This window comes from Mastigoproctus giganteus, chromosome 5 (assembly GCF_048544385.1).
Source record: "Mastigoproctus giganteus isolate SK-2022 chromosome 5, ASM4854438v1, whole genome shotgun sequence".
NCBI classification, from domain to species: Eukaryota; Metazoa; Arthropoda; class Arachnida; order Uropygi; family Thelyphonidae; genus Mastigoproctus; species Mastigoproctus giganteus.
Window position 1 is genome coordinate 107137593 of NC_143579.1, and position 16331 is coordinate 107153923.

Sequence of the window (16331 nt, forward strand, 5' to 3'; positions counted from 1 at the left end):
TACCCAAATTTTGCAATTCATATATTTGTAGTGCGTGTCTATACGAAACTGGAGTTTCATTAGAGTCAGTTCAGCTGAAGAAAATGATCTGCCAACATCATCGACTGAGTGCCTTAATTAGCTATTTCTGTTTTGCAATTTTATAAGGTTTTATGAACTTTAAACGTAAACTGTACAATTCAGAATATTTAACTTCCTGAGTTGCCTAAGAATACAAACTATACAGTTTTCAAATGACAAGATAGGTCTTAATTAAGAGAAATACATTCAAGGCCGGACTAAAACACTAAATCCTGTTTATTAAATGCATTTACATTTTTTTCAGCTCCATTAGAGGATTTATGCCAACATCATGGAAACGTAGGCATGTTTGGTAAAAACAAAATGTATTTCTCTTAATATGAACTCAGCATGCCATATTTAATAATATTGTAAGATATTCACGTATACTCGAATTTACGCGTTTATTTTTTTACAATAAATATTTAATGTAATTTATTTGCTATAATAGTACTGAATATTACATATTTTGAGTAATTATGCTACTTTGACATTACTCTAGGGGAGTTTTGAGGTGACGAATCCAAAAGGAACAACTTATTCAATCAGATGCTACCAAATTCCAATCTTTTGAAAACGAATTCGATGGACTTCAGCCAATTAAAGCATAAATACGTATTCCAGGACAAAAAAAAAAAAGAAGTTTAGATAAATAAAGCAAAAAATCTGAAATTACATGAAAAAAAATCTAAAATTATAAACTTACAAACATTTTTCAATTAAATTGAGAATATCGAGGATAATACAGAAGCAGAAAATATTTTGAAAGTCTTTAGAAATACAAATTTCAGTAAACTGCATGTGAAAATAAGCACGCTGCCTCCTTATTATGTTTATGTCAGAATGAATTAGTTATTAATGATAGCGAAAATTGTCTTTGTTTCTATAGCAGTTGGAGAAAAATCTCGTTGGACTTTCACGTTATCTTTCAAAAATCTCTAAGGACAACATTTGAGTATTATTATTCAAATCACCTTTCTTAATACTGGAATTTGCGGCTGAAAAGAGGTAAGTCTTGTTAAATGTTGCAAAAGCCATTGCTAATTCACTTATTAGATAATTTCTGTCGAGACTTACCGCTATTAGCTCATAAAATTATCTTCAGTTAGCTAACAATTTTCTTTGAATTTCTTATTTATTTTTAAATCGCATTAGCTAAAAATTAAATTTGGAATGCATTAAAATCTCGTTGCAGTAAACGCATATGTATCTATCCCAAAGATTCAGGAGTATGCGATATTCATACATTAATTATTCTGCGGTATTTAGTAACATACCTTGATGTCAGAATTCTAGTCTCACATTCAATGCTTTTTCCCTTCAGTTAGGCAAAATTCACAAAATTCCATAATTAACAGTGGGTTAACCATCAAAAATTAACCGAACCAAAGTGAATTTCCCTTCTCAATAAAGTTGAAAAGATATTCATAGCCATATATATCAGGAATCGGTTTATTAGTGGGATAAGAGATTATACTAAAATAAAAACCATAAATATTTGCTGAAATACTTACTGCTTTCGCCAGACCAGCCAGCGATGGAGGTACTAGATGTAACGCATGATATATTTCATCTGATTCCCTTCTAGCATATAAGAGAACTGTTGAAAAAAAAAGAAGGAAAAAAAAACATTATTATCCAGATTAATCTTAACTCCCTTTAAAACAAGAGAATTAACCAAAATTATTATAATTGCGTATGGAAACTCTTATAACATGAATTTTGGTAACATAAAGTCATCGCAGCTGACTTTAAATTCCTTAGATTCAAGGGTACAAAAAAATTAAATTGATCTTCCTCATGAAATTGCAAAATTCAGAATTCAAAGATCGGTGGTCATCAAATGCTTCTCGCATTGCATACGAATCGCTAGCTTTTAACCAGATATTGTGTGTGTATGGCAGGTTAGAAGCCTTGCTGGTCATCCGATAGTGGTTGCCAGAAGTGGGTTTATATGATTTCCTCTTTGCCGGACATGCTCAGTTACTGTATGTTCCCTGGAAGTACTTGAAATACAACCTCCAGTTATCATATTCACAGAAAGAGGCATCCAAATCCCTAGTTGAGTTTATTTTTTCTTGTGGCCTGGACACAGGCCACAAGAAAAAAATTTTCTCATGTAGTATAAAGGATGATCAGGCAGATAAACAGTTATTAAATACAAAATTCAACCTGTCCACATAGTAATATCAAGAACAAAATAAACGAAATTGTGTTTAGGTTCAAGTTAAATGATGGCGATATCGTAGAGGTAACAGAAACGTGGCACCAACCAGAGAAAAAGAAAAATATTTTTATTCTGTTGAATAGACTGCGTACAGAAGAGAAAAGTGTAAGCTTCTTAATCAAATGCTGTCTGAAGGTAATCAGGATCTGATCAAGCCTAGGTGGAAGTTGAGTTTATAATATGGTGAGAAATTACTAGTGATAGAGGAAAGATAGTAGTAAAGGCGTGTTACAGTCCAAACAACTGTGAAATAGTGATAAAAATCTCTTTGGTAAACTACGATGAGCAAACAAGTGTGACTGCCTAATCATGGGTCATTGTTCTAACTTCTTTTAGACTGTAAATCACGGACCATCTACACCAAGTGAGATGAGAGTTGAACCACCTGGATAACTCCAACATGTCAGAGGGTACCAGTTCTCAGATGACCACGATTGGGTTCTCACCAAGGACTAGCACAATATCAAGGATTTAACGGTACAGGAACCGACAGCAGGAAGTGGTCACAATGTTATTAGATGGATAACGTTTAAACAGGGACTGTGATCAAAGGAAAGGCTTAGGACCCCAGTATCAGGGGGGAAGCTTTAATTGAGGAACAAAAGAGCACAACAGTTATATTTACATTTCGGGTATTGTCTCTGAATGCAAGGAAGTGAGTACATCAGACAGGCTCCCCTTACAAGGGTCGCAGACAATCCGATAAGGGAACCTATCTGATTTACTCAATTTTTTTTTTTTTCTCGCTTGTTCTTTAAAATTGAAAACAGTGAGAAGAGTTAGTTGCTGTAAAACAAATGGTGTAACTATCTCTAAGAAGCGATTCGTAGGAAAAGTCACTGAGTCAGAGGGAGGATAAGACTTGAGGGATGGATGGTATACATCCAGTTATGTAAAAAAAGGAAAATGCAACAATATGAGTCAATCAAGAATACGAGTATTTGATGTGGGTTTAACGGTGCTTCTCTCTAATATTTGAATTGTAAATTGTTAATTATGATATTAAATGTTTCGTTGTACTTAAGTACCGTACCAATATTGCTCAATTTGTTTTCATGTTTGATTTGCAATATTATTTAAAGTAGTATCACTGAACTAAACGGTGCAGAATTCTAATTCATTTATAATGGGGATCTGTCCAATTACAGTAAACGAAAAAGCAAAAGAAGTAAGCGAACCTATTGGCCGCAGTTATGAGAGCATCCTTAGATTGGGGGAAGCCCGACAAACGGTGATGTGAAAATGTCTCCCCCTATTCACAAACGGAGGGATCAAAGGACGAAGTGAATAATCACAGATCTATAAGCTTGACTTCTATCCCAAGGAAAATAATGAAGTCAGTGGTTAAAGGAGTAATGAAGGATCATCTTAGCCGGATGCAGTTGTAAGGCAGTTGCAGAATGAGTTTGTTAAGGGAATCTTGTCTTACAAATCTGATTGGCTACTATGAGGTAGTCACAAAGGAACCGGTTGAAAAAATAATTTTGGCATCATTTACTTGGATTTCAGTAAAGCTTTTGATATTGTTCCACACGAAAGACTGAAGAACAAATTGGAGGAATGTGCAATTAGGAACAAGTTACCGTCGTGGATAAAGGGATGGCCAATGCTCTTCGTGGATTAATCTTATTTAGTAGAGATCCTTAGGGCTCGGTGTTTGGCCCTTACTATTTTCAATATTTATTAACGACACTGGTGAACGCATGTCAAGTTTAATATCAAAGTTTACTGATAACACAAATGTGGGAATGGTAATCAGGGCATGCTACGATTACGAAAAAACCTTGGTAAATTAGACAGGTGGGCTGAAAAGTGACGAAGTTTAACATTGATAAATTTAAGACAATGAATTTGGGTAGCAATAATCCGAGAATAATGTGCTTTTGGGTGGTACCACACTCAAGTAGGGAAAATTGAAATTATACTTGGGGAGAAGGATATTGTAGTCCGATATGGTTGCATGAACAGGCTGCTAGGATAGCATATGGGGTTCTATCAATGATATAGAAGAATCATGCTATCAGAGCAAGGAGAAGGAGATGATTAATCTGTCCTGTAAAGCAGTGATTAGGACGCATCCAGAGTGGAAAACAAGTAGTCTGGAGCCCCATTTTGAAGTGGATCTGTTGAAACGGATGACAAGACGAAAAACAAGGTTAGTTGGGGACACAAAAGAGCACACTTACCAAGAAAGACTTGAGTTGCATAAATTGCAGAAACTAGAAAATCTGCGAGGAAACCTCACTGAAGTGCAAGTCTTTAAATGGATTGAGTAAACTAAATGATGATGGCATTCATACTCTTTCTCAAATGGCACATAGAAGAATTTAAATTGGAAAAGGATGGTTCGAAATTACAAATTATTGATTCATGACCATACCAACCATAACAACAACCTGGTAGTATAATATTGCTTACACGAAATTTTTCTGTTGCAAACAAAAATAGTTTCTTCAGTCACCGATTCCCTCATTCTTCTGACAGCCGCAGCTTTCACTGATATATACTTCTTCGTTTACTCTCCTTTCTATGCATTTCCTGTCCTTTTCATTCATTTGATGCCGAAAGTGATCATACCAAGTAATAGATTAAGATGACACGATAGCTCCTCTTCATTCCGAAGGGTCAGGATACAGACTTTTGACTTTTCTTCAATAATTGAGACAAGATGAAAGTGAAACTTTAATAGTAGTTTTGTTTGGTTGGTTTTTTAACCTCAGTGGTACAGTAATTAACACCATTTTAATTAACTACTTGTCAACATAAATAGCAGTGTTTGTATATCTTAACTTCTTATTTTTGTCATATTACAGATGTCGTTATTTTTGATCTTGTGGTGGGAGACTTGGGTTTTTGGTTATGCTTCTTGCATCAATGTTTTATACTAATTTTGTATTACTGAAGTAATAATGATAGCTGCAAAGAAACTTACCTCTGTCACTGGGATATACTTTGATTCGTTTGCTAGGAGGAGGTGTGAATGTGGGCTCGCTGCTACTTCGAGAATCGGTATCACGACGGTCCAAACTATAATGAAAAAACAAAATATATTTTTTATAAAATTTTACTTTAGACATACAAATATAAAAGACGTTAAATTATATATTTTTGGCTTTGGGAAGCAGTCGTTTGTCCACATTTTAAAACATGGAACTCGCATCCCTTTCTTTGAAATGAAAAGTGCTTGGTTTGGTTTGGTTTAAAATTTTAATGGCGCATTAGCAGCAGTGGCTATTATGCGCCAAGAAAAAAGGTAAAAATAGATTCTGGGATGAAAAGTGTATTCTGCATTAAAGTTATTTTACTATTTTCATAATCCACAAAAGCTTATGCGATTATTTAAATGAAATTTATGTTAGTACCACAGTAATATAAAAAGAACATCTTATTCTTTTGTGTTAACTCTACCAACCCTTTGGTGCATATTATACGATCAAAAATTTGGATTTAATTCCAGCTGAGGTAAGCTTATTTTCACATTTCTATTGCTAGATAAAAATTACATTAAAAGAAATTCTGATAAAAATAAATCACAGTATTTATCTGAATGCATCAGATAAATACAACAGATAAATTACAACGCATTATACGTTTTATATAATGCTTGTTGTTGCATATTAACGATATTAATTTAGACTTTTATATTGAAAAAATCGTTTTAAATGTTAACATCTTTATTGGATAGTTTCTAAAATGCATTATTATTTTTTTAAATATTTAGATTTGTTTTCGAAATGAATGCAAATTCCTTTGTTATTTGTATACACCATATACACAATATTCAATCTTATTTTATATAAAAATCCAATTGATTCGTTAAACGAAATTAATTTTCCATTCGATAACTTCAACTTTAACTTCAACATTTAACAACTGCAATAGACAACGGAAGTTAAGCGCGTGATTAAAGAGCAAAAAAAAAAAAAAAAAAAAAAAATTATGTTCTATTAAGGGGAAAAATAGCATCTAATGCTTAGAAGCTTGAATAATTCTTGATGAACTTTATAAATATGCATAAATCGTATCCACTCATAAAGCAAAATTGCATAACTTAATCCACACATTTGTGAGTAAATCTACAACTTTAAATTCAAGATGAGGGTGATTTTGTTGAAATATACTATTCAAATGATATTCAAAGGACTGTTATGAGATGTGTAGATGGACACTCATGCGTAAGGACAAATGGCTACTCAAAGGAGTGTATTACGGTATTGTAAAAGTAAAAACAGCACCGTATATATCAGAATAACTATAGATAATCTAATTTATTAAAAAGGAGATAATAAAGGGCGATGCTCAAAATGAGGAACTACAGGAAGTGAATTTATTCCGTTGATTAGGAAAAAAATGGGATGGGCGACTTCCATTTTATGGAAGTCGCCCTCCATTAAAATTTCAGTTTAAATTTAAAACTGAGTAAATAGGAATTGTTAAAGTACCAAGTTGTATTCTTCTTCCGGGTATCCTCATAGTTTACAAATGATCACATCATTCTACTTAAGTCCACCTCTTTACAGATGATGTTTTTCGCTGAGGGGTTAAAGAACTAATTCGGTAACATTTTAAAAAGGTTCACTGGGAGAAAACGTCTTTTTTGGTTAGTCAATATTAGAAAAGGCCAAACACAGCTTGAGAGTTCGTGATAAAAACTTTATGCGTAATGAGTACTTAACGCTATACAAACAGAAACACAGCTGTTAATGTTCAGCCCTCAATTAAATCGCGTGTATAACCTAGAAGATTGAGGGCAACCACCATAACATGAAAGTAATATAGCTCCACCTGTTCTGCTTGACTGTTCCGAGCACGGCTTCGGTGGTATGTGGGGGAGAGTGCTTTATTTACGAGGTTAATGGAAGTGTTAATTATTCAGAGTCTGCAGTGTACTTTTTTTTTTTCAGCACCTGTTGATGAAATAGCCAAGGCCAATAAGAAATTTCATAAATATTTCATTCGTAAAATAACCACGAATGAAACCCTGAGTCTAGTATGGTAATAAAATTATCATCCAGGTACATTTTATAAAGAATACTAAACTGGATTATTAAAATGGTATAAAAGTGAAATAAACTGATTTTATTGTACATGTTGGGCACAGCCTTTATAGAAGATTTTAATACTGTTAAGAATGAATCTGGTGCCCAACATTAAGAATTTTTTCTGACTGGAATAATTCCTTTAACTAGGATTTGACACTAAATCTGTGTTCTGATATTCAGATTAAAACTTGTTCATATAGCATCAGCCTCCCATTTCACCTATTCATTCCTTCCAATAGGATGTCTATATTTTGATTCTAGACTGCTACGCTTCACTTCCTGAAGAATTCTCTGTTAAGTAATGTAAATATTTCTCTTCGCTGTCTAATACAGTATATTTACTTTCTCGTTATTACATGGATCCCTGCTTGCGTTTAAAGAAGCAATTACAGCCACTATTCTCACACTTTTTGCATTAGTTGTACTGCCAGTTTTAGCTATTAATCTGCCTTATTTGGCAAGCTGCCAGGCATAGGGACATACTAATCCTTTCGTGATGTGTCAAAACATATAACATCTGTAGCTAAGCAACTGCTCTCGATCCAGAGGAGTTATGCAAATAAGAAACTTCTAAACAAAAAGTGACTTCTAATTTAAAAAAATCAACTAAGTCCATTAAAGATAAATTATACAGTGAGGAGCAGTGTCATGCATTTTTTTTTTTTTTTTTTTCGACCACGGACCACTTTGAGTTCTTAATTTTATCGGCCGACACCCAAAATACAAAGAAATTTTAATGTCATGCAGAGGCTCGTACCATTTGCAAACCCCCAAAAAGAGCTCGCGAAATTATTTAGTTATTTTAGGAATCAATTATCTATAAATATATCTAACTCATATCTGTACATATGCATTTAAAGTCTGGTCAATGTATTTGCATAAGCTTTTTTATGCAATATATTGCACGAGCCATCAAATTTCAGAATTTGTTTTTAATTTATTGTTTATTTATTTTGAAATAAATAAACAAATTATTTAATAATAAGTAATAGATACACTGTGGCAATCATTTAAAACCAACATCTGGTAAATTAACAAAATCATTGTAATTTTAATACCTGTTAAGGAATTTTTTTCTTTTCTGCTCCTTTTATATTTATTATAGATGTTGACAAAAGTCCAATACTACACTAAATTCAGGCTGTATTTGTTATTAAATTATGCATTATCAGGTACCGATAATTTACATGTGTTACTTAGTTTCCATTCCTATCGATTGATATTAATGATATTAACACGTGTGATTAACTTGGCTAAGAAGAGACTCTAATATGCCAACAGATGGCAGCACTGACACACACGAAATTATGTCGCGCAGTGATGTATTCAATTTAAATATTTGACTTAAAAGGCAGTCGAGCGGAAAATAATACTGACCTTCCGTTACACAAATTCTAACTATATAAACTGTTGCTTCAAGGTAATTTAAACAAGTAAAAAAATATACAATAAGCTATTATTCTAGTAAATGTAATAGTGTATACACTTACCCCGGGCTATCTTCGGCTTCTTCTGCTAAAACAGGGGCCGGATGAGTATAAAAACTCAGTTCTACTCCCGTTACCTATAAAACAACATCAGTCAGTCTATGGTTCCTTTTCTAAAACGAAACTCTGCTAGAATTTTAAGTAACAGGTTTAAAATAGGTTTCATTATTAAAGGGCCGGCGAATACTCATTTATAATTACCTCTCGTGCTTGCAGGTTTGTTTATTTTGAGATTTCCTCAAGGCCACTAATGCCATGAGGCACTAATATATCGCGAGTGTGAATTCAGTGTATTCTAAGGCGGTTTGCCTATTTTGAGAGAGGAAAATCGCAGTTTCTAAGAGAAATAAATAAATACCAGGCTGTCCTAGACCGACTAACTTCGCCTCTTTGATATACTCTTTTTTTTAGGGGTCGCATGCAGCTATCAGACTAATTGTGACAGCGATGACCCTTCTAAAAGGAAGCAGTAGCTCCAAAAGTGACCTACATTACTGGAACTTTTCTAAAGTGCTGTAATATCTAGTGAATGTTTATTCATTTTGTGGGGAAGGGAATTACATGGTCCCTTCAGGCACTTACCGCATACATTAAATGATAGCACAAGAATGGTAATGTTCACCTCCCACATCATAATAATCCAACTTTCTATGGTCACATTATGCTTCTTCACATCCTGTTTAAAGAGGTGAAGAAATATAATCTTCTCTTTCTGTAGCGGGACGGTACAGACAGAAGAAAAGCACGCTGGTGTATTGTCTGATGTTTTGTTACTTTTTCCTAATCACCTGAATAGGAGAGCAGTAAAGATCTGAATGAATTTGGAACCAAAGTAACCCCATTTTAAGCAAACATTTCGCGATGATGACTACATTCGAACATGACTGGCAGACAATGTACAACGTGTTAACTATTAAAGGTGTGGTCAGAATCATAACACGAGAAATATTTCCATTAAAATGTTTTTATCTCTATGATACTACGGCAAATACATGACAGGCGACAAGATGGTGTCCGGGAAACAACCCCAAACAATTTTCCTCATTAAGCTGCGTATAATTTTATGGGAAGGAAGGGGAGAGAAGTTGGGGAAGAATTGAGTAAATTAGCTAGTTGCTAATGGTTTCAAGCAGCATTAGATTGCGCTGTTAATAATGTTCAGCAGCAGCTCTTATCTAAAGCATTATCACTCTACGTTCCTCCATGAAGTGATTTATGCTGTTTTTACTTTTATCATACGTATTGTTAATGCTCGTTGAAACTAATAAGAATAAAAAAACCCATATATCCTCGAACCGTTTCGCTCTCAGAAAACAAATAATGTACTCTCGATATTCAATACAAGGCGAGAGATATGTGAGGAGTGGGTAACCTGTTAATTAATTCAGAATGCACACAAATCTATTCTATATATTATTTATAATATGTTTTTATAAAAACATTTAAATAAATATTATAATATATATAGTGTAATATATATAATTATAATAATAGTGTATATATATATATATATATATATATATATAATGTTGTACTTTTGATTTTAATTAATTAAGATGCATTTATTTTATAATAATAAAATAAAAGATTGGTGAAATCCATAATACCATGACGGATGAATGCTGAGTCAGCAGTAACCTGTTAGAATGGGCTATAATAATTATTGGTTAAATTTTCACCAATATTTTATTTTATTATTATAAAATAAATACTTCGTAATTAATTTAGTTTGGCGAACTTGTAGGTGGCTCACGAGTGGACGATAATTAGTGAGTGCAAAATAGTTGGACTGACTTCGAATAAAAGTGGATTTATAGTGCACGTATTAACATTTGTAGATAAGTCATGTAGGAAGGAGAAACAGAATGCATGCGTCAAGGACGGATTGTTCTAAATGGGGAGGAAGGACGCAGGTGGCCATTAGCAGAACTAAATGTAGAGTTTTACAGGTACTTAGGTTGCGGAAGACATCCTACAAGATGGACCTTACTTAGGAAGCCTTTAAAGCCAAACTCAATCAGATGCTTTGAAATGTCGACCGTAATTAATTGAGTTTCCCTCAAGTGTTTCCTGAGGACCGTCGACAGCGATGGGATTCATATTTGTGATAATTAATAGATTTCATGGTCGTACAAATCTGGCATTTAACGAATTTCTCTATTACTTTACTTTAGAATAAAATAAGGACATCTAAACAAACACTGGATGATCACGGAAATGAAGTTTAAGTTCTATTGGAGTCGTGCTTTTTTTTTTTTTATCTATGACCAAAGCAATGGTTCTTATTTTTAACTTCGATAGCCATCGAAGTATTGTTTGTTTGTTATTTGGTTTTTAGGAGCATTAGCAACTAAGGCCATATTGCTCCGGGGATATGCGGTGGTCATTCCCTCACCTTTCCGCATCTGGTGGTAACGGGCTCGAACCCCGGTCTAATCAAGAAGCGTGTGCTACGCACTGCTCCTTCCCATCTGGCTACGGAGGCGCCCATCGAAGTATTAAAAGATTATAATAATTCGGCAGTTATTTGAAGACACTCAGATATTATCATTATTTAAATTCATTAAAAAGCCAAATCCCAGGCAAAAATAATAAGAAACTTTTTGGGAAAAAAGAAAAAAAATATTCGAACAATCGATTATTGCTTTCAACGTCTGTTTTCAGGCCTAATCTGCAAGTTCACCCATCTGAAGAATTTCGATATACATATATATTTTTTTTCGTTTTTCTTGAGCACTTCATACTTTTGTATTTTTCTGTTTCAAGTGGATGCTGTCAAAAGTTATTTCAAACATGTAATGGTGTGTGAAAGGCACTGCTATAGCTATTAACCTTGTCACTACAGTCTTACTGAACTGGATTATTAAAATACACGTCACAATAAATTATACAGCTCGCAATAATTAATCCTGACTGCGATAAGGAAAAACTGTTTAGACAGCAAATGATAAGGACATCGTTATTTTTAAGTACTTCACTCTTAAATGAGATAATACTGACTGACGTGCTTGGAGAATTTTTTAAAAAAATTAAATAAATAAAAGATCGTTAGTGCATTTTGATGTATGGATTAAAATTATAGCCTTTATTTTAGTTTCCTATCATTATATTTTTATTTTTTCAAAACTAATTTTTGATAAATTTATTTTTATATTTTTTAAATTTCCAGTTCAAGTTTCGGACTGTGTTTTTAAAAAAAAGAGTTCACAATAATAAAAACTTCTTGGGAAAGTATGATGACTCGCTAGATGGCGCCACAACGAAGCGTTTTTTTTTTTTTTTTTTTTTTGTTTTTTTTAAATAAAATTCAGCTTTATGACACTGGTTATCAACTGGAGATGCCCTTATTTTTCCGTATATCCTTCGTAACAATAGAGTGGTTCCACCACTTGTCGCTCGTTTAGGGGAGATCCGGGTTCGAGCCCCATGGTGAATAGAGGAATTCTTAAAATGGGCTCTTCTATATGGACAACAGTTCAAATGGAAGAAATGGGAGTCGCCCCTTGAGTTAAATTCATTTAATAGAGTACATCTCCAAAGAAATGAATAATTGACAACAGAATTAATAAAATGGAGTCAAAATTTGTACATCATTTCACTGTTGTCATTTTCATTGTTGTCCTCTCCAGAATTCGAAAGTTGGTATTGCCACGCGGACACCAAATAGGTACCGGGTATTTCAGTACATGAAGAACCAGAGTAGCACATACGTAAGTAACAAAGTATGGTTACATTTTTAAATATAACTGAAAATTTTCGAATAAAGTCTAGCATTTTGTGGGCCGATCTCACATTGCACAAATTTTCAGAACTGGAAGAAGCATTAGAGGTATGAACAGAATCCCTAAATCCGTTTGCTTATAAACTCAATGTATAATAAAGTTATTTATAATATATTTCTAATATGTTTGTTTGAGTGTGGGCTTTACGGCGCAAGAGCAACATGGCCATAATGCGCCTAACTCTGGTAAAGTTTAGTGCTTTTTTTTTTTTTTTTTTTTTTTTATATTGCAGTTAACGTTTACAGTGTGTTATACAGTTTTATCTCTTTAAGGAAAGTGAAGACTTTGTCTACATGTGGCATATCTGCTAAAAGATGGGCAATGCTCGGAGAATTCGTTGCTGAAAAAGAGGCAAATAAAGTTTGACGCTCATTTTTATAAATCGGGCAGTCAATGAGTATGTGTTGGACTGTAAGTTGGGCTTTGCAGTTTGTGCAACGTGGTGGATCAGCGGCTGTAAGTAGATAGAGATGTGTCAGGTGTGTGTGACCTATTCGTAATCGGGCTAATACAACTTCTTCATGACGGTTCTCACGAATACTAGACTTCCATGGTTTGAGATCTTTTTTAATGCCGAGTAATTTGTTATTGGCCTGACTCTGCCAGATGCGTTGCCATTGTTCCATACATTGTTTCTTTATAATGTACTTGTAGTCAGATGCAGGTGTAGTAAAGGCTTGGGCTATAGGGTCGGTAGCAGTTTTGGCAGCTAGGTCGGCCTGTTCATTTCCAGAAATTCCAGCATGACCAGGGATCCAACATAACAGAACTTGTTGTTTCTTGTGGTTTAACTTTGTCAGAGTATTCCAGATCTGTCCAAGTAAGGGGTTATCATTTTTTGTATTGCGTTGTATGGCTTGGATAGCACTAATGGAGTCTGTATATACAACACTGTGCAATATGGTTTTAGAGAGTGCATAGTTTAAGGCTATGTGGATAGCACAAAGTTCTGCAGTATAGCTGCTACATTCTAAAGGGAGTTTCTTGGATATAGTTGTGTTGGGAAATACTGCTGCTGCTCCAACATGATTGTTAGTTTTAGACCCGTCTGTGTAAATTGGTGTGTACTGGCCGTGCTGGGTTCTCAGTGCGGTGTACATTTGCAGTGCGTTCTGTTGGGATAAGGTGTGTTTTCCCCATGCTGTCAATGAAAAGTCACACGGTGGTATATAGTATGTCCAAGGTGGAACTTCATGAGAGGCAGTGGGCTGTATTTTACTAAAGTCAATTTGCCAATCGGCCTGCAATGAGCAAAGACGTATCCCAGTTGGTGGATTTATTGATGGATAGGCTTGGTATAGGTTTATCCATTTAGGGGAGAAAAGTCCGTTCCAAGTGGGATGGTTTGGATGCCCTTTGAGTTTTACTGCATATTGTAATAGAAGCATTTGTCTGCGTAGCTGCAGGGAGGTTTCATGTGCTTCAGCATATAGGCTATGGACAGGTGATGTTCGGTACGCCCCCAGTGCAAGACGTAGAGCACTGTGGTGCACAGGATCAAGCCAGCGTAAAGCACTTTGTCTAGCAGAGCTATAAACTACAGAACCATAGTCTAGACGGGAACGTATTAGCACATGGTACAACTGTAATAGTGTGTATCGGTCAGCTCCCCATGTTGTGCCTGATAGAACTCTTAAGATATTTAGCCTTTTAAGACAGGTGATCCTGAGTGTTTTTATATGTTCCAGGAAGGTGAGCTTTTGGTCAAGTATCACACCAAGAAAGCGGACACTAGGGACAACTGGTATGATTTGATTTTCTAGTCGAAGTTCTGGGTGTAGGTGTAGGTTACGCTTCCTGCAAAAGTGTATACCGACAGTCTTTTGGTTTGACAGGCGAAAACCATTGTTTTGGGCCCATTTTGCTATTTTGTTGATTGCACATTGCAGCTGTCTCTCTACCATCCGCATATTAGGAGAATGGCAGGCGATACTAAAGTCATCGGCATACAGGGTAGTGGATATTGTTTGTGGCAGGTCCTGTGTTATTGAGTTCATTTTTATATTAAAGAGGGTAGCACTTAGCACTGATCCTTGGGGCACTCCTTCTTCCTGTATGAACTTTGAAGATAAGTGGTTGTGAAATCGAACTTGAAATGAGCGGTGTTGTAGGAAGTTTCTTATAAACTGTGGTAGGTGTCCGCGTAATCCCAGATCGTATAGATTTCGCATTATACCGTATCTCCAAGCAGTGTCAAACGCTTTTTCAATGTCAAATAGGACCATCGCAAGATGTTCTTTGCGTACGAAGGCGTCACGGATGTTTATTTCTGTCTTAATCAATAGGTCAAGAGTGGATCTACCTTCACGAAAGCCACACTGCACTGGATTCATAAGGTTATTTCGACCTAGAAACCAGGATAGCCGAGCGTTGATCATTTTTTCCATTACCTTGCATAGACAGCTGGTGAGTGCAATAGGTCGGTAATGCTGCGGATTTGAAGAATCTTTTCCAGGTTTTGGAAAAGCCAAAACATAAGCATGCCGCCATTTGTCAGGGAAAGTGTTTTCTTTGAATATTCTGTTGAAGAGCAATAATAGTGTCTTGAGTGCAGATTCAGTGAGTTTTGCTATCATTATGTAATGTATTCCATCTGGACCTGCTGCACTGAGTTTAGTGGAGGCTAGAGCATGATGTAATTCTGACATTGTGAAAGGGAGATTGTATGCAGCACTGGATGTTGATTCAAAATTAATTGAGTGTTTTTCAGCTTGTGCTTTGAGTGTCTGGAATTGTGGCGAGTATGATGTCACAGCTGATATTTCCTTGAAAGATCTACCTAGAGCGTTTGCAATCTCCTCTGGTTTTGAAATATCAGAGCCATTTACATTAAGCATGGGACAGTTGACACTTGGATGTTTTGCATACATACGCTGTATTTTAGCCCAAACTGTTTGGGTTTTTGTCATTTTTGTAATTGTGGAAGCGAAACGCCTCCATGCTTCCCTTTTGCTGGTCTGTCTAACTCGTTTTGCTTTTGCCCTTGCCCTTTTAAAGCAGATGAGGTTTTCTGTTGTTGGGAACTTTCTGAAGATGTTCCATGCTCTGTTCTTCTCTTTTTTTGCGGCACTACATTCATTATTCCACCACACTTTACAGCGGGCCGATATTTTAGTGGATCGTTTCGGAATTGCTTTGTCCGCTGCTTGCAGTATTTTGTTAGATATATGTTCTACTGCCAAGTTTATAGGTGTTTGTTGAACTTGTTTTTCTTCTAGTGTAGCTAGCTGCTTGTACATATCCCAATCAGCTCTGGAGAATATCCATTTTGGGATTCGGTAAAAAATATGGGGAACGCTTGTATCAATGCGGCATATCACAGGGTAATGATCACTGCCCAGTGGGTTGCTGTGAATAGTCCATCCGAACAGAGGGTATATGGTTGCTGAGCATAAAGAGACATCAATAGCTGATGTAGATCCTGTGGGAAGATGCGTATAAGTGTGGGCTCCATTATTGAGAGTTATTAGATTGTGTTGATCAAGTAATTTTTCGATAGTTTTTCCGCGCTTGTCCAGGTTGTGGTTTCCCCACAGCGGATGGTGACTGTTCAGGTCTCCTAGGATACAATAGGGTTTGGGAAGCTGGATCACTAGTTCTTCTAATTCAGCGTAGCTTATGTTTTGGTTAGGTGGTAAGTATAATGAGACTATGGTTAAATCAAAGTTGACATTGATTCGTGCAGCAACTGCTTCAAGATTTGTCTTTAGTGGAATTACTTTTGAGGGTATCT

General features: G+C 35.3%; 1 protein-coding gene across 1 annotated transcript in view; it reads right to left on the minus strand.

Moving 5' to 3' along the window:
- LOC150085622 (uncharacterized) overlaps nucleotides 1–16331 on the minus strand; it is a 298691-nt gene that overhangs the window by 3455 nt on the left and 278905 nt on the right. The window contains exons 16-18 of the mRNA XM_090374621.1: nucleotides 8820–8893; nucleotides 5220–5314; nucleotides 1575–1660 (exon numbers count right to left, since the gene is read on the minus strand). Coding sequence (XP_090230747.1) covers nucleotides 1575–1660; nucleotides 5220–5314; nucleotides 8820–8893 — 255 coding nt within the window. The remainder of the gene's footprint in view (nucleotides 1–1574; nucleotides 1661–5219; nucleotides 5315–8819; nucleotides 8894–16331) is intronic.